We start from the raw sequence: 24,423 nt of genomic DNA on the forward strand, positions 1-24,423 counted from the left end.
TCCCTATTGAACTATTGAGCTTCTGATTTTGGTTCATGTTACAGAGTTGTTGTATGTTGTGCATTATTCATCAGGGGCTAATGAGGTTGATGTACATGCTAAATAGTTTGGTTGTATGTTTCTTTGTGACCGGGGGCTAATGAAATCCTGGTGGATGTGTAGATGTGTAAATAGATATAGCTAAATGCAACATATTTTATTTTAACCAGATTTCAAATTCCATGTTTCTGATTTCATTTTTATCATGTATACTGTTGTCATTATGTATAGGGTTGACTGTGGATAGACCCATGCAATGATGATGATGTTTTACACTTACTGGTTATATTTTTACAGGTAGATCCCCGAGTGCAACTTCTTTTACCCTTTCACCCCCCGAAGAAAAAGAAATTTGTTTGACAAATGGACTCCTAATCACTTATTAGGGGTCTATCTGCAGATACAAATCTAGAGGGGTGGTGAGATCAAATCAATGACACTGAGGGGGTCTATCCTCAATTAATCCTTCCTTATGCCTAGTATTGTGTGCCTTCATAGAAATGCGGTCATATTTTCCCTCTGCTGGCTCCAATTATGAGCCACCATTGACATACTTGCCTTAAACTTTGCCGGCATAGAGTTTTCGTAAGTGCAATAATTGCCATCACGTTCTGAGTTTAACTTTGCTTCATTTCATCACTGATTGCGTCCCCCCCCCCCCCGCCACCCTGTTCACATACTTTTCATACTGTTACCTTTTTTTTTTTTGCTTTTCTATGACAATGTGGGAGCTGGCTTGCACCTAACAGTGTTAGATTGAGTGCAACATTATTGAGATTTTTCCGTAAGATTTAAACCCATTGTGTGGGTTGTACTGCTTCTTGTCATGGACAAGCATAACACATGGGCAGCTCATCATCAAAGCAAGTAATCAACAGAGTGCCAATTGGTTTCAAAATTTTGAACTTTTTGAAATACATGAATTTTCTATACGAATTCAAGTTTCAACGGCGACTCATAAAGAAATTGGGTAATCTGCGGATAACTCCCTCACCTATGCATTTAGTAGCACTTACCCCCCAAAATTGTATGTTGAGAAGGGTAAATCATTACACATGACCTCCCTCTCCCCTGCGTATTGAGAGGCGGCAAGTGCTCGTATGATACTCGAGGGGTGTTAAGTGTTACTCAGCCCATATAAGGGGGAGGCTATCTGCAATTTGCCCTAAAAACTTTGGAGCGGGACTGGGATACTGAAGATGATTCAACTCGAAGAAATTCCATTCTCTTCGTTTATTATTAGAATCTTATTTCACGAGAAAAAGAAAACTTACCGAGTAAACTACTGCGCTTAGTCACTTCTGAATTGACATTTTGATAAGAACATGTAGACATTGTCAATACTAACTAGCTATTGAATTCTGTATTCATCCAAATGTCTATCCAAATTAAGAGTTTTGTTACACGCACCCAAAATATAGGATCAACAGGGAGACATGTGAGGTGTCTCACTCCTATTGCATAATGAGCTGGTCATCATTAATAATTGCCAACTCATTATGCAATAGGAGGGGGACACCTCACATGTCCCCCCTGTTGGTCCCATATTTTGGGTCGTTGGGGAATTTTTCCCAAATTAAACCGAGGTAGTCGTATCAAAGCGGCTTCAGGGGGTGTTTCGCAACTCTTTCTCTAGCCAGGTTAGCGGAACTAAATTGGATAAGGGCTTAAATTTTTGTTTGGGCCAACCCCAAACCTAGTTTTGTTAGCTCGCCTTATTCATGCCGGGACCGGTTCAGGTCCCTACGTAGTTTAAAACTAACCCGGTTAAGGTCTTAACCAGACTAGTGAAGAGCCGGGGTGAAGGGGGGGAGGAAGCAATTGATTTTTTGGGGACTCCGATGAAGATTATTTTTCTGTGTGTTTAGAGGAGAAGAACTCCTCTCAATTTATAGGCATTCCCTCAACACCTGCGTCCCCATTTTTCTGTGTGTTTAGAGGAGAAGAACTCCTCTCAATTTATAGGCATTCCCTCAACACCTGCGTCCCCAAAATATCTGCCCCAATATCTCTCTATATAGGCATTCCCTCAACACCTGCGTCCCCAAAATATCTGCCCCAATATCTCTCTAAACCACTTTCTCCATAAGGCCCGTTCTCTAACGGAAGAAATCCCAAAACGTGGGATATTCCCAACAACTGGGTTGGATTCTTAACGGATCGGGTTACAGATTTGGCCTATGAGGCCAAAACCACTTACATCTCCCACTTGGCCGAAATGGCCAAATTCTTTTCAAGGACTTTCCCACTATCCGTGGGATGTGACTCAAGATGTAATTCCATACTCCCACTATCCGTGAGATATATGCATTTTTCCACTCTACGTGAATAAGCCGAGTACAACCATAATCCATGATCGTCTCTTTTCATTTTTCATGAAAGTTTCCTTGACTTAGACATTTCTAAGTCCCATCAAACCAACATGTTTGATGAATGTACCTGCTGGGATACCTTTTGTCAAGGGATCAGCAATCATGTCACTAGTAGGAATATAAGTAACACTGACTTCTTCCTTTTCCATAATATCACGAATATAATGATATTGTATCTCAATATGTTTTCCTTTAGAACTGTTTGCACCACTGTTGATCAAGCTGATGGCTGCTTGATTATCACAGTATATCTCAATTGGTCCATCCATCAAATTGAGATCCAAGTCCTTTAGGAACCGTCTTATCCAGACTGCATGAGTAGTGGCCATACTACAGGCTATATACTCAGCTTCTTGTGTGTATCTTGCCACACATCCCTGTTTCTTACTACCCCAAGAAACAGCTGCACCACCAAAGATGAACAAATGTCCGGAAGTGGACTTCCCGTCATCTTTGTCTCCTCCGAAATCAGCATCAGAGTAACCAAGAACCTCAAGCGAATCTGCTTGATAAACTAACTTATGGTGCACAGTACCTTTCAGGTACTTCAAAATCCTCTTAACAGCCTCCCAATGTGCTGGACCAGGATTACTTTGATATCTACTAACCAAACTCACCGGATATGCCAGGTCTGGTCTAGTACACAACATTGCATACATCAAGCTTCCAACAGCTTGTGCATACGGGACACTAAGCGGTTTCTGCCTTCTCCAGGACATTGTTCTTTACACAACCGCTTTCCCATAACCAAAGGTGTTGGCGCAGGGTTACAATTCTGCATCCCAAACCTTCTAAGTATTATATGCAAATACCTTTCTTGGTTTAAATTTAACATTCTAGACTTTCTATCCCTAAGGATCTGTATACCAAGAGCATAGGATGCATCTCCCATGTCTTTCATATCAAATTCACTACTAAGTGCAGACTTGATTCTATTCAGCACTTCTATGTCATTTCCAGCCAGCAAAATATCATCCACATACAAGGATAATATTGTAAAACTGCTGCCACTCTTCAAGACATATACACAGTTATCCAATTTATTTGCAACAAAACCAAGTTGGATAACAATATTGTGAAATTTGAGATACCATTGTCTAGATGACTGTTTTAAACCATATAAAGATTTCTTTAATTTATATACTTTGTTTTCTTATCCTTCAACCTGAAATCCATCAGGTTGATTCATATATATTACTTCCTTCAACTCTCCGTTGAGGAATGCAGTTTTGACATCCATTTGGAAAAGTTCCAAATCAAGATGTGCAACAATTGCTAAGATAATTCTTATAGAAGCAAACTTAGCTACCGGAGAGTAAGTCTCCTGATAATCTATATCTGCCTTCTGAGTAAAACCTTTAGCAACTAAACGGGCTTTAAATGTATCAATAGACCCATCAACCCGATATTTCTTCTTTAACACCCATTTACATCCTATGGACTTCCTATCTTCTGGTAAGTCACATAGCTCCCATACATTGTTTCTCTCTATTGAGTCAAGCTCCCTTTTCATGGCTTCCAGCCATTGTTCCGATTCATGTGTGCTCATAGCATCTACATAATTCAAGGGATCAACTTGCTCATCTATGTCAATGTCTACCGAGAAACATGATGGTTCGCATGAATATAGATAATAATCATCCATCCATGCAGGTGTTGTTCTGGGTCTTTTATTACCACTAAGATTGACAGGTTGGACAGGTTCAGCTGGTTGATTTACCATAGGCATATTCTCATTTAAGGACTCATCTTCCATTATTGGATGATTTACTTCATCCACTATGTAAATCTCATACGGTGTTGACTCGACTGATTTTGTGGGAATCCTATTCAAAATATAATTCGCAGTCAATACTGCTTCTCCCCAAAAATCCTTGGAGAGACCAGAATGTGACAGCATACCTCTCACTGCATTCATCAATGTTCTATTTTTTCTTTCAGCCACACCATTCTGTTGTGGCGTGTAAGGCATAGTGGTATGTCTCTTAATGCCATAATGAATGCAATAGTTTTCAAATTCTTTTGAATTGAATTCTCCACCTCTATCAGTTCTTAACACCTTAATATATCTTCCAAGTTTCCTTTCTACTTCTGTCTTGTATCTTTTAAAACATTCAAATGCTTCTGATTTTCTGTTTAAAAGATACACAAAAGTATACTTGGAATAATCATCTATGAAAGTTATAAAATATTCTTTATTACCACGTGTCTTTACGCTTAACGGACCACAAATGTCAGAATGAACTAACTCTAAAAGTTCACTTGCCCTCTGACCTTCAGAAAATGACTTTCTAGTCATTTTCCCTGTTAAGCAGTGTTCACAGGGTAATGTCCTTACACCTGTCAGATTTGGTAACAAATCCATTTTAATTATCTGATCTATCTTTCTATTACCAGGGTGTCCTAGTCTCATATGCCATAGATCAAAATCAGATAAAAGACACGAGGAATAAAGTAAATCAGAATTCTTATTACAAATATCAGGTTTTACAATAGAAAGACAGAACAAATCATGTTCAGGTACAAATTTGCCCATAGCAAACACTTTCTTGTCTTTCCCAATAGAGACCCTATTGTTGTAAAACCTAACTTCAAGGCCTTTCTTTAGGAGGGCTGGGACGGAAATCAGATTATGTCTTATGCCAGGTGCATAAAACACTTCCTTGAGAACCATGATGCTGTCCCTAAGATCCAATCTGTACGAACCAATACCTTCAACATCTAGGTAGGTATTGTTCCCCATGTAAATCCTTTGATCTCCCTTCTTCAGCTCCTTGAAGTCGCATATCCCTTCCTTCGTCTTTGCAATATGTCGGGTAGCTCCCGAATCAATCCACCAGCCACCAGCGTCAGTAGTTGCAGCATTGCACTCAATGACGCCGATGAACTCCCGCTTACCGGATCCTCCTTGTTCTGGACGTTTGGGACAGCCCTTATTCTTCGCCTGTGGACAGTTGGCTTTGAAATGGCCGAACTTCCTACAGATATAGCATGATCCAGGAGGTCCTTTCTTACCGCGAGCACGTTGCTGGCCGGGTCCTTTGAAGGAAGGCTTGACAGGTCCAAATTGATGACTTCCTTGTGCCTTGTGATAATGAGCTGCATTTGCTTCTTCTTGCTGCACAAGGTTCACATCTGAACCTTTCCGCCTAGCTAGTAAATCTTGTTCCATTGCTAGCTGAGCTGGCAGGTCAGTAACACGTTTAATGGTTCCATTAAGCCTAAGTGTTGTGGCAGGCATATCTAGTGACGGTGGCAAGCTATTCAAAATAGTTGCCACCTGTAATTTCTCAGGAATTTCAGATCATGCTGAAGCTAGGTCCTTAGCCATGATAATCATCTTGTTCACATGTTCGGTAACATTGTCACCTTCTTGCATACGACATGAATTGAACCTATGCATTAAGAGCTGTATGTTCACCTCAGAGGTAGTGTCATACTTCTCTTTAACTGCAAGCCACATTTCCTTAGCCGTATTATAGTTTTCAAAAATTTTGATTAAACTATCCTCCATGAACATTAACATCAGGCTTTTAGCCTTATTGTCCTTAAGTTGCCACTGATCAAGCTCTCTTTTCTGAGCGTCAGTAGGATCATCACCAAGAGTTGGTGCAGAAATATCTATGACACTATCTAGATTGTCATGGATAAGTCCGTACTTAATCTTCCTATGCCACATATCATAGTTGGAACCATTAAGGCGTTCTATCTTCGCCAGTTCAGATGCAATTAATTTACTAGACATGATCATAATTAAGCTGTATGATATTTCAAACAGAATTGATTTAGGTTAAAAAAAACTAACTTAATAAATGATACTAAGACAACTATAAATAATAAATTTTTTTAAGTGGTACTGTAATAATAAAACTAATTGACGCTTAAACAACTAAAAAAAAGAGTCAATAACAGTAATACAAAAAATAAAATAAAATTAATAGTAATTGATGCTTAAAAAAACTAACTTACAAAAAAAAACTTAACTTAATTAATTGGTACTAAAACGCCTACTAGCAAAAAAATAAGTATTATCAAGGTTAAAACAGAGATTAATTAAAAAAACGTTGTTTTCAACTGTTCAACTACAGACCCCTTTTGCCCGTATTCAAACAGACCCCCAATTTTTTTTTAAAAAATAAATCTTTACAAAATCCACAAATCAATGGGATAATCGACTAATTGAGTTATCCCTTTTCGTTCAATTTCCTTTCTTATATTCTTCAAAAAAATAAAAAAACAGGGAGAGGGAAAAGGGCCAACGAGTGAACAGGGAGATTGAGATTTTTAGGGCTTACAGTGAGGAGGGAAAAAAAATCAACAAGTGAACGAGAGAGGCACTGTTGATGGTCGTCAAGGTTGAAGGCGGACCCTTGAAGTCGGTCGAAAGCGAAGCCTTAGAGACGACGGAAGTTTGGTGGAAGAGCAGGCGAGTTGGCGATTTTGGAGAACGGAGGACGGTGGTTCGACTGAGCTTCGGTCTGTTGTGTGTGGGTCAGCCGTTGGCAGGAGCAGATTAGGGGGCGTAGGGATCTGGTGAGGAGGCGATTTGGAGATCGTAGTGGCTCTGATACCAATGAAGGGGGGAGAAAGCAATTGATTTTTTTGGGACTCCGATGAAGATTATTTTTCTGTGTGTTTAGAGGAGAAGAACTCCTCTCAATTTATAGGCATTCCCTCAACACATGCGTCCCCAAAATATCTGCCCCAATATCTCTCTAAACCACTTTCTCTGTAAGGCCCGTTCTCTAACGGAAGAAATCCCAAAACGTGGGATATTCCCAACAACCGGGTTGGATTCTTAACGGATCGGGTTACAGATTTGGCCTATGAGGCCAAAACCACTTACATGGGGAACACAGCCAAAGATACCGTGCGTGGTCGCTCTGATGTAACATCGATAGCATCACGGAGCAATCTCGTTATCCTTAAAAAGTCGTATGGAATCATGGAAAATGAGTAATGATGTGTTTTAACTTATTATGTGAGAATCATTGTGATGTGCATGATTGGAATCTACTCGTAGACCCTAAACCCTAGTTTAATTTAATTTATAGACCTTGAAGTAGGGGAATCTGAAACCTTCTCCTATCCCCGCACCAAACTTTCCTTGTAATTAGCTGGTGGAATAAAGTGGCGCGCGCGCCTTGGCAGCTTAGCTTCCCCTAGCATGTGTGTGTGTGTGTATATGCCTTTTGCCGTAGAACCGTGCCTTTTAAGCTTCTCCTCTTTCGATGTTTTAACTTTTGCATAGTGGTTGGTATGCTCTGTGTGTGAGCTTGCAAGGTAAGCGTTCTCCATGGCTCCTAAGCCTTTTAGGGCGTGTTTGGCGGTTCTCTCCGAAACCGGGCTAGTCTGGTTTTTATTTCTTTAACCAGGCTAGAACTGCACCAGCCTCTAACTGGTTCAATTCTGGCACGGTAAAAAAAAAAAAACCTTCAAAATAAACTAAAAATAGTTGGGTCAGCTTTGACCTAATTTTTCCCAATCACAAAAAGATATTAAATTTGGATGAGGTTTAAACCTGACCTAGTTTAGTAGTTTGTCAAAGAAGGGCATTAGAGTGAGTTTGGTGGCTAAAAAAACAGTTTAGTTCTGGACTAAGGAGGAGAGTGGAAAAACTTATGATGCGTAACAAATCTTGTTCATGTTATAGTTGAATTATTTATCAAACGAGGTTGAGTCCTTGGCTGTTTTTTCCCCTCTAAACCAGCTTATCTCATATCGCCAAATAAGTCGTAAGGCGCATTGCGTCATAGATAAACATGAAACCCTCAACTATATATTCAGTAATTATAACTTGTCGTGAACATAATGTGTGAATAAGTAAATTCTGAGAGCTTTTCACTAAAAAAGGGTAAATTCTAAGAATATGAGATATTTATATTTGAAATATATTCCTCTATAACAATGGGAGGATCTAAGATTCACTATTCATACTACAGTAATACTGCTGTAGTATTTGTTACTGCAGCACATGCAGGGGGACCCAGGATGCACTGTTCACAATAAATGAATTACTGTAGCATTATTACTGTAGAACATGTGAGAATTGCAGCGTTAAAACATTACTGTAGCATTAATATTGTAGATCAGACGGGATATTGTAGCATTTAAAAAAATATTACTATAACACTTATAAAAATTATATTTAAATACAAAATTACTATAGCAAAAATAAAAAATAGAGATCGTATTTTGCAAGGGGTGCACACTGCTGTCAAATAAAACAATATTAGGTTAACTGAAAATAAATGAGTTATGAAAATCAGGCCTGAACGGGGTGCAGTCGTGATACACTGCCCTAGAAGATAGAGGACCCGCCTGTCGCCCTGGCGTAGTCGATCCTCCCCCCTAGCGGTAAAAGCCCCCGGAAACGGCCGGCCTCTCTACTCGGGCGCGAGTAGCAGAGCTTCTGCTCAGATGAAGATGATTGCCCAAAATAATCCTCAAAATATGTAGCCGAAAATCTTTGAGTACTAAGAGTAGCAGAAGGAGGAAGAGGGAGCTATGAAATTCTTTGTGAATTTCTGTGTGTTTTCCCGAATGAACTCTGCCTCCTTATATAGCCTCATGAACCAGTAACCGATGCTGAATCTCCTCGTCCGTTGGGCGTAAATCACGCTGCCGTTACATAATAAATGCTGCCGTTACATAATAAATGCTGCCGTTACAAAAAAATAAAAGCTGGAGAAGCAAAACCCGAGTGCGGTGCGGCGTGGCGTGGCGCGCGCGTCGTGTCGTGGCGAGGCGAGGCGTGGCGTGGCGAGGCGAGGCGTGGCGTGCGTGCGCGCGCGCGCGCGTGTGTGGTAGAAACGCAAAGCCCACAAAACCCAAAACACTATTCAAAGCCCATTAGGAAGTAAACCATTATAAACCACTTGAACTTCTTCTCAACTTCCAATGTGGGACTATTCACAAGGCAAAATTGCCTTTTCCTTAAGAAATGCTAACAATCCCCCCCAAAAGGCAATATTGACAAAACAATTAGTAAAACATATATATATATATATATATATAGGTTGGGCAACCTTTTGTATCGTGAATTCGGGAAAGGTAGCTTCCGGCTTTGAACCTTTCCTTAGTGAGTTTGTCGCCACCTGAGGGACATAATGGACTAAGCCTTGAATTAGGGCCCTTGAATCAGGTATTGACAAAAACACACACAATACACTTCATCTATTGAGCAAAGCGGGTTGAGCGTTAAAAGGCCATGCTCACAATAACCGACTCATGAGAGTTTCTAGGGGTTAGTTTAGTCCAGCCCCCCCCAACCGCGGCCATCACGATTCCTCTCACGTAGGTAAGTCCTCAAAGGGTACTACAGCTGTTTATTTAATACCCCCCAATAATACATGCGTTGGACTTATTAAGAGTAAAACTCAGCCTAACCAGCTGTATCATAGGAGCATCGTCATCATAGAGAAGGGGTAGTAGCTCACACTACATAATGATATATGAATATATATATGGGTCGATGCTCCACCCGAGTATCACTAGTCCAGCTTGTTTCTACCACATTGAACCGACATTGGGACAACGTCTCCAAATAAGGGTTGGGTTCCCACTGTCAGTGACCTCTTTAATGGACTTAACCCCATCTCCCTCGATGAATCCAGGACTACACTCCTGGATAATCCCTTAGTCAAAGGGTCAGCAATATTTTTCTCAGACTTTACAAAATCCAAGATCACAACTTTGCCTAACAGGCGTTGTACAGACTTATATCTTATTTGAATATGTCTGTTGAGTTTTTTATTTACATGTACTTGCTTTAGAAGCTCTATGGTAGATCTAGAATCAGAATGAATGGAAATTGGAGGAAAAGGTTTAGGGACCAAAGGAAGTTCAGAGATAAGATCTTTTAACCATTCGGCTTCTGAGCAAGTAGTATCAAGTGCAATCAATTCAGATTCCATGGTGCTCCTGGCAATTACTGTTTGCTTACATGATTTCCAGGATACAGCAGCACCACCAAAAAGAAATACATACCCAGATGTTGACTTTACACTGTTGGAATCTGTGACCCAATTGGCGTCACTATACCCTTCAATGGCATCAGGGTATCCAGTGTAAGTTAAGCAATAGTCAACTGTCCCTTTTAAGTATTTAAATACTCTTTCTAAGGCAGACCAATGATCTGGGTTAGGGTTACTGGTATACCGACTCAATCTCCCTACAGCATAAGCTATATCGGGTCTAGTCCGGTTTGATATGTATAAAAGGGATCCAATCATTTGGGAATATTTCAATTGAGAGACAGGTTCACCTTCATTTTTCTTCAAAGGTATAGAAGAATCATATGGTGTGGAAACAGATTTAAAGTTATGAAAGTTGAATTTGATCAGCATTTTCTCAATACTGTGAGAAAGACTCAAGGATATTCCTCTAGTGTCTCTAGTGATTTTCATTCCAAGTATCATATCGGCAAGACCTAAGTCTTTCATGTCAAAATTTTTGGAGAGATAATCCTTAACTTTTAAGATTAGTTCAAGAGTAGTTCCAAAGATAAGGATATCATCAACATAGAGACATAGGATAACATAGTCATTGTTTATCACTTTTGAATAAACACATTTGTCGTGTTCATTCACCGTGAATCCATATTGTGCAATGACTTTGTTAAATTTCTGGTGCCATTGTTTAGGAGCTTGTTTAAGACCATACAGAGATTTAACAAGTTTACAGACTTTGTTTTCCTGACCCTTGGTAATGAAGCCTTCAGGTTGGTGCATATAAATTTCTTCATCTAGATCACCATTCAGGAAAGCAGTCTTGACATCCATCTGATGTATGATCAGTTTGTGGATAGCAGCAAAGGCTAAAAGAATTCTGATAGTAGAAATTCGGGCTACAGGAGAATAGGTATCAAAGTAATCAATGCCCTTTTTCTGAGTATAGCCTTTAGCTACTAATCTAGCTTTAAATTTATCTATGGAACCATCAGCTCTAAGTTTCTTTTTGAATATCCACTTACAGCCAACAGGATTACAGCCTGGAGGTAGGTCAGTGAGTATCCAAGTATGGTTTTCCATGATAGATTTAATCTCATTATCAATGGCTTCTTTCCAGAAAGGAGATTCAGGTGAATCCATTGCTTCTTGAAATGAGCTTGGATCACCTTCAACAAGAAAGGTAAAGAAGTCTTCTCCAAAATCCTTTTGAATTCTACCTCTTTTGCTTCTTCGAGGCTCAATGTCAAAAGGTTGGGAAGAACTAGATGATGGAAGATCAGAAGGAATAGATGTTCTAGAATTTTCTGAGATTTTGGATTTGAAAGGAAAGATATTTTCAAAGAAGACTGCATCTCTAGCTTCAATGATAGTGTTGTTGGATATGTCACTGATTTCAGAGTTAATGACTAGAAATCTATTAACATTGCTATCTAGTGCATATCCAATGAAAGCAGCATCAATAGTTTTGGAACCAATTTTCCTCTTCTTAGGTTCGGGAATAGCTACCTTAGCCAAGCAACCCCAAACTCGGAAGAAGTTTAGATTAGGAGATCTCCCCTTCCAATATTCATAAGGAGTTGTATTGGAATTTCTTTGGGGAATCCTATTGAGAATAAAACAAGCAGAGAGAAGAGCTTCACCCCAGAGATTTTCAGGTGCTCCTGAACTGAGTAACATACAGTTTACCATGTCCATTAGGGTTCTGTTTTTTCGTTCAGCTACCCCGTTAGACTGTGGTGTATAGGGAGCAGTAACCTCATGAATAATACCGTGTTCTTGGCAAAATTCAGTCATATAATTTGAGGTATACTCCCCCCCACGATCAGATCTTAGGATCTTGATCTTCCTGTCTAATTGGTTCTCAGACTCAGCTTTATAGACCTTAAACCTATCTAGGACTTCATCTTTAGTCCTGAGAAGATATGTGAAACAATATCTGGAGTGATCGTCTATAAAGGTCACAAAATATCTCCTACCCCCTCGGGTGAGAACTCGATTCGAGTCACACACATCACTATGAATTAATTCGAGGGGCTCAGAGTTTCTAGTTATAGACTTGAAGGGTTTTTTTGTGTGTTTCCCTTGAACACAAATCTCACACTTGGATGAGAGGTCAATAGATGATTTAGGAATAAGATTCAAATTGATCATTTTCTGTAAAGTTTGAAAATTGACATGTCCAAGTCGTCCATGCCAGACATCACAAGATTCAACAATTTGAATAACAGGAGACTTAGAATTTTCATTAGAACTGGAATTGATTACATTGAGTTTGAAAAGGCCATTACAGATAAAACCTTTTCCTATAAAATTATTACTCTTTGTAATCACAAATCTGTTGGATTCTTTTACAATCCTATAACCAGTTCTAAGAAGAAGAGATTCACTAATCAAATTTCGACGGAGAGAAGGAACAAGGTAGACGCCTTGCAGATGTAGGGCTTTCCCAGAAGTCATAGTGAGCTTTATACTTCCACTTCCTATTATTGGTTTAGTGGAGTCATCTGCTAAGCTTATGCTTCCTCCACGTGATTCCTGATAATTTGAAAACCAAGAGCGATCATTACAGACGTGTATATTTGCTCCGGAATCCAGATACCAATCAGTGGAAGAAGTTAGAGAATTTACAAGATGAGGTGATGGGGCTAACCTGAAGGAGGTTGGATTCTCTTCAATCATATTAACTTTATTTGATCCATTTCCTTTAGAGGCAGGTTTAGCCGGTTCCTTCTTCCGAAAGAAACAGTTGGAAGAAATGTGGTTGGTTCTACCACAGACAAAGCAGAACTTTCCATCAGACTTATGGCTGGAAGAATTGGAATTGGAAGAATTTGATTTGAAGGAAGATTTATTGAAAGATTGTTGGTTTTTCTTGAATTTCTTCCATTTGGGTTTGAAATTTCTAGATTTAGGCTTTTCCTCTACCAAGTTTACTTTAGCTTTTGATTCATTCTTGGTTTTGGAATTTAGCCTATGCTGGTCTTCAATACGAATGGCCTTGAGGGCCTCAGTTAAGGTTAGATCTCCTTGCTTGTGTCGGAGATCTCCAGCAAATCTAGACCAGGAAGGAGGGAGTTTATCAATCAAACAGGAAACTTTATAGTCATCAGTAAAAGTGTTTCCTTTTGATTGGAGATGACGGATGAAATCTAAAAATTCATGAATTTGTTCATTAATGGGCTTGTCATCTACCATCATGAACTTATTGAAGGACGAAGAGGTGAAACGCAGAATTCCGGCATCATCATAGCCATATTCTGCTTCAAGAGCTTGCCATAGGTCTTTTGCACTTTTGAACTCATAGTATATGTCATAAAGGTTGTCTGCAAGTGCACTAAGAATTCTATGACAACAATGATAATTAATATCTTCTGGTTTCATAGAGCTAGAAAGAGAGCTAGCACCTGAACCAGAAGTGGAAGGAACAGACTGTTCAGGATCAGGAGTCAAAGGTTGAGTACCACTAGTAGAAGACTCAGGAAAGTCAATGGCTGATAAGAGACCTAAGGTAGTGAGCCAGTATCTCATCTGATTAGCCCACCGTTTATAGTTGATACCGGTGAACTTCTCAGGTTTGACACTTTTTGAATGATCAATTGCCATAAGTCCAATTTGAGTTTTACTAGTCTAGGTAGTTGAAATCTGATTGAATAAAAGATTTTGTCAAAACTAGCTACTAGACCAGAAATTTAATTAAACCTGCTTTAAATCAAAAACTCTGAAAGTAAAAAGATAAAAGTTTTACTCGGGTAGTTTGGCCAGGTAAGGATAGTACTAGAGGTTGATCAATGATCGATTAAGTACCTCGTTTCTTGCAGAGCGCTTTACGCAACCCTTAAACCTTTCCTTAGACACCAACTAATCCAAGAAAACTTGAACCGATTCACTTAAAGATTTTTGTTTATAACAGATACTGTACTTGAGCACAGAAGCAGTAAAGAAATTATAATTTTTTTTTTTTTTGTTTTTTTGTTTTTTTGTTTTTAACTAATTAAGATGCAACAAATTAAAGCAGTTAACTAATGCAGCAAGAAATCACAACATATAAATTCGGGTGAACAGTAATAATATTTTTTTTTATTTTTTTTTTATATATTTTTTTTTTAATTAACTTAACAGCAAGAAATAGTCTATCTTCTAGATTGCTGTCAAATAAAACAATATTAGGTTAACTGAAAATAAATGAGTTATGAAAATCAGGCCTGAACGGGGTGCAGTCGTGATACACTGCCCTAGAAGATAGAGGACCCGCCTGTCGCCCTGGCGTAGTCGATCCTCCCCCCTAGCGGTAAAAGCCCCCGGAAACGGCCGGCCTCTCTACTCGGGCGCGAGTAGCAGAGCTTCTGCTCAGATGAAGATGTTGCCCAATAAAATAATCCGCAAAAATATGTAGCCAAATATCTGAGAGTAGAAGGAGGAAGAGAGCTATGAAATTCTTTGTGAATTTCTGTGTGTTTTTCCGAATGAACTCTGCCTCCTTATATAGCCTCATGAACCAGTAACTGCTGCTGAATCTCCTCGTCCGTTGGGCGTAAACCACGCTTGCCGTTACATAATAAATGCTGCCGTTACAGAACGTGTAAAACGTGCAAAATTAAAAGCGCGTGGCGTGGCGAGGCGTGGCGAGGCGTGGCGTGCGTGCGCGCGCGCGCGCGTGTGTGGTAGAAACGCAAAGCCCACAAAACCCAAAACACTATTCAAAGCCCATTAGGAAGTAAACCATTATAAACCACTTGAACTTCTTCTCAACTTCCAATGTGGGACTATTCACAAGGCAAAATTGCCTTTTCCTTAAGAAATGCTAACAACTAGTGAATTCTATAACGGAATCTAGTTTCTCAACCCTCAATTTCCAAAACTGCGTGGTGGGGGGTCCTCCACCAACCCTAGGCTTCAGCTCCGCGTGAGCCCCTTCACGTGCCTGTCACATGACGCGCGGTAAAGTTCACCGCAGGAAATTCCCCACCCTCATCCGAGGAAAAGCGCTGGGCATTTTTCTGCTCCCGTTTGTATTCTGATTCCGATGCTCCCCCGTGAGAAAAGCTTTCCGAATTCCCAGAACGCACCTCCCCTCGGTATAACGCACCTCAAGTTTCGTTACCACTTGTACCCCTAACCCCACCTTCCGTGTCGATGCTTGATGACGAAATTACCCTTTTTACGGTTACGAATGCCTGCTCACTGTTACCGCCGCCAGTAATTGTAGCGGGACACGTGGCCGTCTTGCGCTGGCGCACTGTTTCCAGTGCTGTGGTTTTCTAATCCGGACCCAGCAGTAGATTCGTTCTCCAATTTGACAAGCTATCTTTGGTGTGAGGTCACGAGGGATTCTTTTACCTGTGTCACCTGAACTTTAGATAATTGAAATTTGTTATACGAAGTCATCGAAATTACTACAAGGTCCTACAATTTTTTTTTCTACTCTTGATTGGAAAACTCTAATAATAATTGCATATCATTAGCACACACATGATCTGAGACATGAGACCCATGGAGTGAGTGTAGCGTGTTGTTTGGCTCAATCACGATTAAAATCAGCTAATTGACACCACGTTTGAATTCAACGCTTTTATCTTATAAAGTCTTCCATTTCTTGGGGGACTAAAGTTAGTGGGGGTATTACCTCTCCGAATGTAGAATTTGTGAGATGAGTATGCTTCAATGCGACTAACAAGGTGGAGGTTAATACTAATCATCTCTTGATTGAGCTAGCATTGTAAGCTGATGGAGTTGTGATATCGTATCCATATTTTCTTTTATCATCACATCTACGCTTAACATATAAATGACTCTTAATTTATGATTTAGTAATAAAATTTTAATTTGATATTATAAGTATATGTTTTAAGTAGGTTACACAGGATTTCTTATTATTTAACATTTTTATTATATATTTTCACTTATTAAAATAAAATATAAATAGAATATTATCTGTGGATATTAAAATGATATTCGCATCCCTAGAGCGTGCTTTGTGATGTAGTCCAAAGGGACGTCTTTTTAACTTTATTTCCCTTGAGACTTAAGTTTGGAGTTTAATACTTGACAATAAAACTTGACCTTTTATGTTTTCGTATTTTCTAATGGACTCATTCCGCGTTATCATCCTTGACTTGTATATTAAGATTTTTTTAATTCTTGATAGGATGATAGCGTAAGAATTTAAGAAAACCAATAAAACAAGTCAAAGACACAAAAGCTAGAGGACTTTGGATTGGAATTTCATTACAATTATATCCTTTATCTTTGTCTTATGTCTAAGTTTCCTTGAGCATCAGCGCATGTTAACACATATAAATCCAAAATCAGGTTGAATTTTTGTTTATTGATTATAGAGAACAGCAATGGGCCCAACGAACTGATTTCTGCTCCGCCTTTTGTCTTCCTTGGGCTCGTGGGCCCCTTTCGTACGTCGCTATCTAACAGCTAGAGGCCATATTTGGTCCCATGTGTCAGATGGACGGTGAACTAGTGGCTGGACTGAAAATTAGAGCGCAAAAAATGAACGCGTGCATGCTTGCTTTGAAGAGAGGTTTACTTTTTTTTTTTTTTTTTTTTTTTTTTTTCAGATGTTTGTTTGCATAGTGTAAAAACAAGTGAAAGGAGCATTTATAGAAATATGATGAGCCAATTTTTAATTATGAAAAAGTATGAATAGAAGAGAGAGAAAAGGGATGAGGTTATAAACAATTAAGAAAATTTGGACTTTCCGTAAGGATCCGTTTAAATTGAGGTGAATAAAGGAGAATGGAAAGTAGGGGAGAATTTTCCCAAGTTGAATATATTCCCTTGCCTCAAACCCTACCCGTTTACCCGTTTACACAAAGACAAAGCAAGTCCGTTACTAAAAAATTACAACGTCAGAGTCTAGTATTTAATCCAAAAGGACAAGTTACTTCACTTAAAAACAGTATACATACATGAGCAAGAATAATAAATTGAAGTGAAGTTAAAAAATAAATACATGCTGGCATAGGGTAATAAGAATATATAAAAGATAAATTGAAGTGAAGTTATACTTGATGAAGTTAGAACCGAACAAACCGAACCGAACCCAGTGTTTTAAATATCGGCCGACATGTCTGACATGTCGGCCGATATAGCGGATTGAGTGGTCCAGCGACACAAATCGGGGAAAAACAAGTCGAATATCGTTTTTTACCGACATATCAGTCATATCGGCGAAAAATCGGCTATATCGGCCGATTTTTCCTCTTTGGAAAATCGGCCAAGCTTAGGGAATATCGGGTTTGGTTTGGGTTCTTTGGGCTTTATTGGGTTTGGTTTGGGTTCATCGACACCCATTTGACCCGATTGACACTTAAGCCACCCGATCAAAAGAAAAAAGGGGGAAAAATACCCGATCAAAATAAAAAAGAAGAAAACCTAGAGCTTCTCCTCTCTCTCCTCACTCGCGATCGGGAAGCCAGCAGCAAAGTCCGGAGCTCGTCGTTCAGCGGCAAAAACCCAGAGCTCGTCGTTCAGCGACAAAAAACCGGAGCGGCAAAAACCTAGGGCTTCTCCTCTCTCTCCTCACTCAGCGACAAAGTCCGGAGCTCGTCGGAGTCGCCTTCTCCTCGGAGTCGCCTTCGTTTTGCGTCGTCGTCATCGGGAAGCCTCTCTCTCCTCTCTGGTAAGCCTCTCTCTCTCTGGTAAGCTCTTTTCACTGTTTTTTTAGCTTCCGTTCTTTTTTTTATCTTCCGTTCTTTTCATTTCTTTTTTTCTTGCTTCGGTTTCCAGTCTTTGTTCTCTTTCTTTTTTTTTCCCTAGCTGCTGCTCTTTTCACTGTTTTTTTATCTTCCGTTATTTTTTCTTGCTTCGGTTTTCAAATTTTTTTTATTTTCAGCTTCCGTTCTCCTTTTGCCTTTGGTCTGCGGTTTTTTCTTTTTTTCTTCTTCTTCACACGTGAATGTTTGGTTTGTGGACTATTTTGATTAATAATAGGCTAATGATTACTTGATGTTTGATCACTTGATTAATAATAGGCTAATTGATTAATAATAGGCTAATGATTATTGATTAACAAGGAGAGATTTATTTTATTTTAAATGTGCATATGAATGTTGAAATGTGCAGAGTCATGAAGTTATGAAATTGCTACTATTTGCTTCTTATTAATACATATCAGTCATATTTTTTTTCTGTTTGCACTTTGTAGATTCAGTTTGCACTTTGCACTTTGCACTTTGCTGATTCAGTTGTGTGACTGTTGAGTGGTGACTGCTGAGTAAGAGGACTTGTTTCTCAAAATCAGGTAAGCCTCCTTCTTGAATTTTTCCCCTGTCAAATAAAATTAATTAATAGTTAGTAATTGAATTATAAATATGTTGTCTAAATCTATATTTGTCTTATTTTATAGAATCATGTCGTCTGAAGGACAAGGATCTACTAGACCGCCAACATCAAAACCGGGCGGTAAAGATCCATGTTGGCTATATGGGGAGAGAGTTGGTTCTGATACAAGTAAAGTTAAATGCAAATATTACACTCAAATTCTTAATGGTGGGATTAGCCGATTCAAACAACACCTAGCAGGAAAGAGGGGAAATTGTGCGCCGTGTGTGAAAGTACCTGATGATGTTAAGGCAAAAGTTTCTAAAATTTTAGATAATGCAAAGAAGAGTAGGGATGAGAAGGAGATGAAGATGCATAACTTGTTGAGTGAGGTGCATATTGGGGAGGATGAGGAGGATAACTCCATCTCATTAAGTAGTCAAAGAAGCTCGTCATCCTCCCACAAGGTAATTGGACCAATGGACTCCTTCGCTGCTCGTTCTCCCGAGGAGATTGCCCAAATAGTAGCAAAGGGGAAACAACCAATGATGGACTCCAAACTTAAGAAGAAGAAAAGGGAAGATGTATTGCGATACGTCTCTAAATGGTTCTATGAAGCCGGCATTCCATTTCATACCGCCACGCTTCCCTCTTTCCATCAAATGCTACAAGCTATTGGCTTGTTTGGAAGTCATTTACAAGCTCCATTGATGTATGAACTGAGTGAGACATGTTTGCAAAAAGAAGTGGATGAGACAAAAGAAATTGTTGAAAACTTTAAAAGGACTTGTGTTGTCAATGGTTGCTCGATAATGACCGATGCATGGAGTGATCGGAAGTCTAGAAGCATCATGAACATAGTTGTGCATTCTGCTGGGAGAGCTTGTTTTTTATCTTCACATGATGCATCGGCCGATAAGCACGATGCTAAGTATATCTTTGATTTTGTAGACAAGGCTATTGATCAGATAGGGGAGGCAAATGTGATACAGATAGTCACTGATGGAGCTTCAAACAATATGGCAGCTTCTAAGTTATTGCTTGAGAAGAGGCCAAATATATTTTGGACGACTTGTGCTGCACACACGGTGAACTTGATGTTGTGTGATATAGCAAAGATAAAACCCATTCGTAATGCCATTTTAATGGGGAGGAGTGTATCAGTGTTCATATATAATCACACCAAGCCTCTTCAACTATTTAGGGAGTTCACTAAGGGTGATCTTGTGAGACCGGGAGTTACGAGATTTGCTACGGCGTTCCTTTCTCTACAATCATTAAGAGATCATAAGAAAGAGATGAGACAAATGTTTATCTCTGACAAATGGACAGATTGTAGCCTTTCAAGAACACCAGTGGGTAAAAATGTATATTTTTAATTAAAATTTCAATTGCATTCGTTTTATTAATTTGATCATTTATATTTTATTGATTGGATTTATTTGTATATTTGTAGGTTGCGGAGATTATTGCTAGCAACAAGTTTTGGGATAATATAGACTTTGCTCTCAAAGTATTCACTCCTCTAGTGAAGGTTCTTCGAAGAGCGGATGGTGATAAAATCGGTTCGATGGGATTTATATATGGGGATATGTTGGTTGCTAAGGAGGAGTTGAAAGTGGCCCTTGGGGATGATGAGAAGAAGTACAATCCTATATTGGAAATGATTAAGCCGAGATTTAAGAAGAATCTTTGTGAAACGCTACATAAAGCGGGTTATTTTTTGAATCCTTTTTACTATTATCCGGCTTACACGGAAATTGAAAATGATGGAAGCTTCATGAATGCCATAGTGAAGTGTATGCATAGACTCTTTCCTTTTTTGAATTTATAAGTTACTAATTTTTTTCAATTATGAATTGACTAGTTACTTGGTGGAGGCTTTATGGAAACGATACTCCCGAGTTAAGGAAGATGGCAATGAAGATTTTGGGCTTGACAACTAGCTCTTCGGCTTGTGAAAGAAATTGGAGTACATTTGAGATGGTAACATTATGTCTTAAATTTTAATCATCTTGTATGCTTGTATTGTAGTATTTGATGATATTTTTTTTATGCTAATTCATGATTTTCTTTTGTAGATTCATACGAAGAAGAGGAATAGACTAACTCATAAAAAACTTCATGATTTAGTCTTTGTCAAGTTCAATGCAAAGTTGAAGAATAAGCATGCCGTCCCAAATAGAGATCCTTTAACCACCTACGATGATGAGGAAAGAGTCACTGAATGGTTGTTGGGTGAGGAGGGGAATAATAGTGATGATGAAGTATTTCCGGGAGAGTGTTTAACTTTTAGGCAAGTTGGAGATATTTCGGGAGCTAATCCAAGGAAGAGAAAGAGTGGAAGGTTGCAAACTTATAAAAGAAAGAAGGGATCATCTTCATCGAAAGGAAAAGAGCCGATGGAAGATGATGAGGAAGAAGAGATGGATGCGTTCTTCACGGAGTCGGATGAGGATGCTAATGCTACTTTTGAGGATGATGATGAAGATGGATTCTAGACTTTCTAGTTATCTTATCTTTTATGTTATTATGGATTTGCTCTTGAATGTTAAACAATTTTAAACTATTTGTAGCTTTAAAAACTTGTTTGTATGTTTTGATTTGCTTATGTTTGATATGAATCTTGTGAGTTGTGATCTCCATTCTATATGTTATATCTTATATGTTACTTGCTTTATTCTTTACATGCTATTCTATGTTTACTAACAATGTTTTCTCATTTTGTAGGTCAAGCACCCAAATTGTTTCAGGATGCAATCGAGAATCAAATTTCTACAATCGGTTAGTGATCCTAAACATCATATATTGTTTATTTTTTTATATGTCTAGTCTATAAAATTTATAAAGTATGTTTATATTGAATTTAGGAATGCTTAGATTACATTTAGGACATGATATTATACATATACGGATCACCCGATATGGCAATCCGATATTTAGTCCATGTCCCCCGATATATCCCCGATTTTCGCTATCCGATATGGATTTCAGCCGTCCGACATGAACCCGACATCCGATATTTAAAACCTTGACCGAACCGCACCGAACCGATTTGCAATGGTTCGGTTCGGTTTTGAATTATAGGTGGTTCGGTTCGGTTGTTCAAATTTTGGTAAAAACCGACCCGAACCGAACCGTGCTCACCCCTAGCCCTGGGGGCCAATGTAACGGAGGGTAAGTGAACTCACTTAAATTCCTTTCTCTTCTCTCTCCTATTTTCCCTTAACTTCCCTTACCTCTATTTAAATTCAAGTGCGCCCTAACATCCATCTTTTTCCTCCCTCCCAAAAATAGAGAAGATTAGATTTTCATAAAATCCACATATCTCTACTTTATATAAACTTATTTCTACAAATCTAATCTGAACCAAACATGCATAGAACATGAAAATAGTAGAAAAAGCTTTTGAACATTTCTGCCAAATATCATTCATTTTCCTCTCTATTTCTTAAAAATGGACAAACCAAGCAGGGCATAAGGTAAAAGGGTGGAGAACATTTGACACAACCATTCGAGAAAGTTTGGAAAAATGTTTCTCCAAAACGTCGAAAAATACCTTTATTTATGAAAATTCAATTCTGAGTTTTTTCCTCAAAATTAAAATTGCAGATTAATTTTTAGCCAAAAAAAAGGTGCCTATGATAAGACTCTCTGTCTCTATCATTTGTGAAAGCTAGGTTTTTATTACAACTACCAATCCAAACAGCGGATTACACACAAATCAAATTTCATCCATGTTTCAGAGCAAAAGTGGGGAAAAAGAAAAAAAAAATCCAAGAAATGCTTGGAATATTGTGGAAAAGTTTTTCCATGTTGAAAATGATTTTCCTTTATTAGTTGGAAACAACCAAACAAAGCCTAATTACCAAAAATTCAAAAGACTTTTGGAAGAGTTTTTATAAAAACTTCTGAACATTTGAAAGGAGTGTTGTACATTGAGATAAAAAGATAAACAAAATGTCTGAAACTACCATTTTTTTAAAGAATTCTCAGAAGAAAAGGGGGATCACAAAATCATGAATAAAAAAGAAATTATATTGACGCCCAAGAATGAAAATGTCATAATTTTATCTCGTGATAAATACGCCACGAGTTTAAGTTAACACATCTTGATAGCAAAGCGAGACAAATTTAGGGGTGTCTCTGAGCTTCATAACGTTCAAAAGGGTTTTGTGTAAGAAACCTCAAAGTATAGGGCTTTTTTGAAATTTATCCTTTTGTAAGTACTAGTGTGCACCCCGTGCGAAGCATGACAACCTATTTTTATAAGCATTTCATTTTGAAATTGCCCCCATGTAAGTTTTAATACATTTGATTTAATTATTGTATGCTTAAAATTAGAAATCATATATACTTCTCTATACTTAAAGAATGATCCAAGTTTTAATACATTTGATTTAGAAATTTTATCTACTCCTCTACTTTAAAAGAAAGATTCAAGTTTTAATACGTTTGATTTACTTTACTGTTTATGATGCAATGAAAACTGTAGCATGAATAATAACTTTAAGTATGGAAGAGCAGATATGATTTACTGTTTGTGCTATAGTAAAATACTATAGTATGAATACTAATGGCTAGTGCAAAGGGCAAATTTGATATATTGTTCATAGTACTGTAGTAATACAGTAGCATGAACAATAAATCTTTGGGTTCTCCTTTAAGTACTAGTGTGTACCATGTGCAAAGCGCGACTCTCTACTTTTTTAAGCATTGCATTTTGAACCTGACTCCCTCTAAGGTTTAATACATTTGATTTAATTATCGTATGCTTAAAACTATAATTCATATCTCTCGCTATATACTTGAATGTGTATTGTTCCTGGTATGATAACTATAGCATGAATAATAATTTTGCTTTTATAGGGTTACATGAGGACCCAAAGATTGACTGTTTATGATATGGTAATTTACTGTAGTATAATCAGTAAATATTTCAATCCTTTTAGAGGTTGTTTGTTTCAAATCCTATAATTTTAGGATATGGATTTCACCATGGGATTTGAAATCCATATGTGTTTTGTTATGGGTTGAGATTTCTAAAGTGTCGTTTGTTTCATTAACATTTTAGGATTTGGAATATTACAATTTATAATATTTTGTTGGAGAAATTTTGAAAACAGCCCAATTTTCAATTTTAATAGGCAAAATCGACCTAAACTGGAAAATATTAGCAAAACCGACCCTTTTCAGAAGAAAAGGGTCGGTTTTGCAGCGGAGCGTCATTTACGAAGTGCACGGGACTGCTAGTCCCGTGCACTTGGTCTTTAAGCAGCGCCTGGCCTCTCTGCTTAAAAGTCGGGACTGCTAGTCCCGACTTTTAAGCAGAGAGGCCAGCCGCTGCTCAAGACCAAGTGCACGGGACTAGCAGTCCCGTGCACTTCGTAAACCCGTGCACTTGCTGTGCACACTTTTGTGCACTTTCTGGCTGCATTTCAAGCAGTTCCTGTGCATACATCAACACAAACATCGACTAACAAGTCACATACTCATTTCACCACTGCATTTCATGTAGTCCTGTTGCATACATCCACACAAACTCCCACTAACAAATTACATCACATCACACCACACCACAAACTCATTTCAAATCAAACAAATCACATCACACCACAAACTCCCACTAACAAATCCAACATAATAACACCACAAACTCCCACTAACAAATCCAACATAATAACACCACAAACCCACTTAGAAATCAAACATATCACACGATATTATCGACTACAAATCCAAAAATCACATCCCTAAATAGTTTTGTAATGTATATAACCTGTAGT

At 38.4% G+C, this 24,423-nt stretch overlaps 2 protein-coding genes across 2 annotated transcripts; both read left to right on the forward strand.

Moving 5' to 3' along the window:
* On the forward strand, positions 18,202 to 20,471 carry LOC109841555. The gene is made up of 3 exons (XM_020410516.1): positions 18,202 to 18,307; positions 18,668 to 20,004; positions 20,094 to 20,471. The coding sequence occupies exons 2-3, from the start codon at positions 18,688 to 18,690 to the stop codon at positions 20,469 to 20,471; spliced, it is 1,695 nt and encodes a 564-aa protein (XP_020266105.1). The 5' UTR covers positions 18,202 to 18,307; positions 18,668 to 18,687.
* LOC109840163 lies at positions 20,506 to 21,404 on the forward strand. Its single transcript, XM_020408694.1, has 2 exons — positions 20,506 to 20,623; positions 20,719 to 21,404. The coding sequence occupies exons 1-2, from the start codon at positions 20,552 to 20,554 to the stop codon at positions 21,136 to 21,138; spliced, it is 492 nt and encodes a 163-aa protein (XP_020264283.1). The 5' UTR covers positions 20,506 to 20,551; the 3' UTR covers positions 21,139 to 21,404.

This window comes from Asparagus officinalis, chromosome 5, assembly GCF_001876935.1.
Source record: "Asparagus officinalis chromosome 5, Aspof.V1, whole genome shotgun sequence".
NCBI classification, from domain to species: Eukaryota; Viridiplantae; Streptophyta; class Magnoliopsida; order Asparagales; family Asparagaceae; genus Asparagus; species Asparagus officinalis.

Excerpts from the sequence above, each read along its gene's own strand:
- LOC109840163 (XM_020408694.1), top strand. The coding sequence starts at position 20,552 with ATGGCAATGAAGATTTTGGGCTTGACAACTAGCTCTTCGGCTTGTGAA. Across the intron at positions 20,624-20,718 it reads ATTGGAGTACATTTGAGATG|ATTCATACGAAGAAGAGGAA; the intron begins GTAACATTATGT and ends TTTCTTTTGTAG.
- LOC109841555 (XM_020410516.1), top strand. The coding sequence starts at position 18,688 with ATGTTGTCTAAATCTATATTTGTCTTATTTTATAGAATCATGTCGTCT. Across the intron at positions 20,005-20,093 it reads GAACACCAGTGGGTAAAAAT|GTTGCGGAGATTATTGCTAG; the intron begins GTATATTTTTAA and ends GTATATTTGTAG.